Below are 3,583 nucleotides of genomic sequence, written 5' to 3'. Positions count from 1 at the left end.
TGCCCTCAGCTTCTGCCCCATGGTCCAGGGTCTGCAGCGAATGTTTGCCATGAGATCTTTCTGGAATTGTATATTCTGGAAGATTTGTTCCGGATCATTGCTGTCCCCTGTTTCATCAGCATTAAAGCTGTCGTCCAAGTTGCTGAGTGGATAAGGGCATTACGGAGGAAATAGGATTAGTGGAATCGCTTCCCGCTAATATCATCCTCTCGTCCTGGGCTACTTCAGCACCGCACTGCCCCAGGGTCGTCCGTATGGAGTGCGTGCGCGTGTGCGCGTGCGTGTGTAAGGGGAGGGATCCGCGGGGGCAGAGAGAGAACCTGGCAATGTGAGCAGCCCACTGAAACGCAGTTGTTGGGTTCTGTTACTTCCAGTGGGTCAGCAAAGAGAGTGATTTCTCAGGGTGAACGATGTTACCAGAAGACACGAAAGGGGACAAAGCGTGCTCGTGTGTATTCGATTCCTGAATAGCCGCAGCTCTGGCGGCAAAACAACTTGTTCTTCAGGCTCATTGAAACAATCGGCTAATTTTAGAGGCTCCTCCTTCTCCCCCAACTCTGAAGGTAAAATAAACACAAGCCAGACAGACTTCTGTCACCCGGAGACCCCTCCCTGCCCTGTGCTTCAGTTCATTTTAAGCCTGAGAAAACAGAGGCAGAACCAGGCAGCAGTTTCTGGGAGCAAGAAATTAGCTCAGCAGATTCGCACGGGCAAAATATTGCAGTGAAATACTCTCAAGAACAATTTTCCAACATGTAGCAACATTTATTCCCAGCAGCAATTAGTATGCTGATCCTAACACAACTTCTCAGGAGGGGATAAGAGTATTCTTCTACGGCTATGAGAAGTAAGAGAAAACATTTCCTTTGTTCTCTAATTCAGATTGTTTTTACTTACTCAAAAGAGAATTTTCCCCCCAATTTATCTAAATTAAGTGGAGGTTTTAATAGACCTCATAGATATTCTTTATAAATATTTAACAAACTCTCATCCACTTCTAACTGGCCTGAAGTCTTTTCCAACAAACACCTTATTTGTTATGCTGGATATATCATCTGCTCCCTCGACGTTGCTGACTCAGTAAACAGAGAGAGCACAGGCCAAGCGCATCTGTGGGGCTGACCAGCGATAAGCCGGCCGGGGACAGGCTTTTGGGTTCCTATCCCCTGGCCAAGACGCGGCAGGCAGAGCCAGCTCCCTCTGTGCCGAGGTTGCCACCCCGGTTGCATAAGAACCTGGAGGCGTGAGTTTCTCAGTTTATTCTGAAGGAGAACCAAGCAGGACAGGGACTCTGTCCCTTCCTCACACACCTGTCTCCTCTGCCCAGCTGACGGGTGTGACCGGCTCACCTGAGCAGCAGGGACTCCTGGTAGAGGTAGCGCTGGCTGGCATTTCTCCGGATGCCCCTGTAGCGCTGGGACGCCTTTGCGGGTTTCATGGGAGCTGACCTGCTGCCAGGGACCAGCAGCTGGCCCGGGAGCGGGGAAGCCGGCAGCCGACGGTCTGCTCCAGCTGCGGTTTCCGTGCGGGCGCTGCAGCTGCTCTGCCACGCAGTTCTCAGGAGCACGCCTGGGAGCTCGCACGGGTGTGGGGCACGGGGCAGAGCCGGGAGGCCAGTCATGCATATGCAACGCTGAGGTGGCTGTGGCCGCGCAGATTGGCTGGAGTCTGGACGGCAGAGGTGGGAGGCTGGGCCCAGGGACCTAGGGGTCACTTGGTGCTGCCCGAGCAACCACGTCTGTCAGCCCCTGGCCCACGCAGGGCTCTGCGGCTCCGTGTAACGCGCTTTGCATCCACGACCACGCCGGTGTTCACAAAACACTCAGCAAGTACGAGACAGGCATTGGTACCTCTCTGAGGTAAAGACCACACCCCTTCTCACACAGCAGATCCGGACAGGCACGGTCACCACGTTTTATGTCTTTTTACTCATTTTTTTCTCACCTTTCTTTCTATCTTCCAAAAAGTCAAACCTACAGAAACGTTGATGAACCAGTACCAGGGATATCTGTACCTCTTAACCTAGATTCACCAGTTGTCACATTTTGCTACGATTGTCTTGTTTCTGTCTGGATACTCTTTCCCTACACGATTTGACAGTAGGTTGTAGAAAGAATGACACAGCAACCCTAAATATTTCAGCATGGTATTAATAATAATCAAATTAACACTTTATCACATTTTACGTTTACTGTGTGTGGTCACATCAATCAGCACAACGACCCTGTGGGACTGGGACTAAAAGAGATTAAGAGGCTTCCTGGAGCTTCGTGGTAAGAAAGTGAGAATTTGATAGAGATTAGACTCTCGCCTAGACATTCTGGAAATAGATTGCCTGCTGTAAACGAGGCCGCCTCGCCTACCCTAGTCCTTGGGAAAAGGCTGGCAGCTCCCCTCCCTTCCCCAGCCACAGGCAGAGTGGTACCCTGTCCCCTTGTCAAGGCTGTCATTACTAGCCGTGCCCTAGGGCTCTCCACCAAAGATCTCGCTCTGAAGTCCAAGACTCGCCTACAGTCTCACAGCATAAACCTCTATGTGTTTGCTCCTTGACACAAGAAATGGCTTCATTGCAGTGAGGTTAACTGTACCTTTCGCTGAATGGGCAGGTGCGGGACTGGAATGGAAACAGCCCTCTCTGTGCAACACTTTACCTGTACACCCTGAGGACTTGAAAACTGGGTGAATAAATGACGGGTTGAGCCCCAGACAGCAGAGCAGAAAGAAAATCCGTCAGCACCTCCAGGTGTTGGGCTTAGGAGAGAGACTTTGTTTATTTGTTCCGTCCTCCACTGGCTCATCAGCCAGTCATTAGACAGCTCTTCTCACACACAGAGCCACCGAATGCAAGCAAGAGCCTGGCCGAGGAGTCTGGGGTGCGGGGGCTACTAGCTGGTGTTCAGATCAAGGGCTCCAGGCGTGAGAAGAAAGCACCCATGTGCAGAGCTGGCCTCGGGTCAGAGATGGACACGCGGCCCCTGAGACCAGGTCATCTCTCTGCCATTTGGCCTGACGTTCTACCTGGTAACACTAGATAAAGTATGTGCTTATCGAATGGACAAAGGGCTTATACGATAGGACTATTGCTACCTCCACTGAGATTTTTTCCATTCTTTTAGAGATCTTTACTTAGTTGGACTATTTCTGAACATTTCAAAGATTTTTTTTTAATCCTACTTTTTCCTAAGGCCCCCGTCTTATTTTGAGATATTTATTCAAAAAATTAAAATATTTTACGTTAACCTCATGAAGTTAAGTATTTTGAGTATTTTTGTTTCTACTTTGTTGTTATATATATTTTTTTGTGGGGGCGGGTAGGGAAAGATAGTAGCACATTTTGAGGTATTACAGGAATTTATTAAAACAAATTATTGCAAACCCAGGCCTTTTTTTTCGTATCCGTTCAGGTAATTCTGTTTGGCAGTGTGGGTGAAATAAAGTAGGTTGGTCAAAAGATATTTAACTCCATTATTAGCATCCAAATCATAAATTAAATGGAATAATTAAATAGGAATAATTGTTATTTTTGATATGAATCAATCATGCTAGTTTTTTAACCTAATTTTAAAGAAATACAGATTTCTAA

At 48.3% G+C, this 3,583-nt stretch overlaps 1 protein-coding gene across 1 annotated transcript in view; it reads right to left on the bottom strand.

Annotated features, from left to right (window-relative positions):
- The window catches only part of TMC3 (transmembrane channel-like 3), a 47,091-nt gene extending 45,653 nt beyond the window's left edge, over positions 1 to 1,438 (bottom strand). The window contains exons 1-2 of the mRNA XM_012659100.1: positions 1,350 to 1,438; positions 3 to 142 (exon numbers count right to left, since the gene is read on the bottom strand). Coding sequence (XP_012514554.1) covers positions 3 to 142; positions 1,350 to 1,438 — 229 coding nt within the window. The remainder of the gene's footprint in view (positions 1 to 2; positions 143 to 1,349) is intronic.
- Positions 1,439 to 3,583: the final 2,145 nt, after the last annotated feature.

This window comes from Propithecus coquereli, unplaced genomic scaffold (assembly GCF_000956105.1).
Source record: "Propithecus coquereli isolate 6110/MARCELLA unplaced genomic scaffold, Pcoq_1.0 Scaffold599, whole genome shotgun sequence".
NCBI lineage: Eukaryota > Metazoa > Chordata > Mammalia > Primates > Indriidae > Propithecus > Propithecus coquereli.
This window is presented reverse-complemented; position numbering and strand designations above follow the sequence as displayed.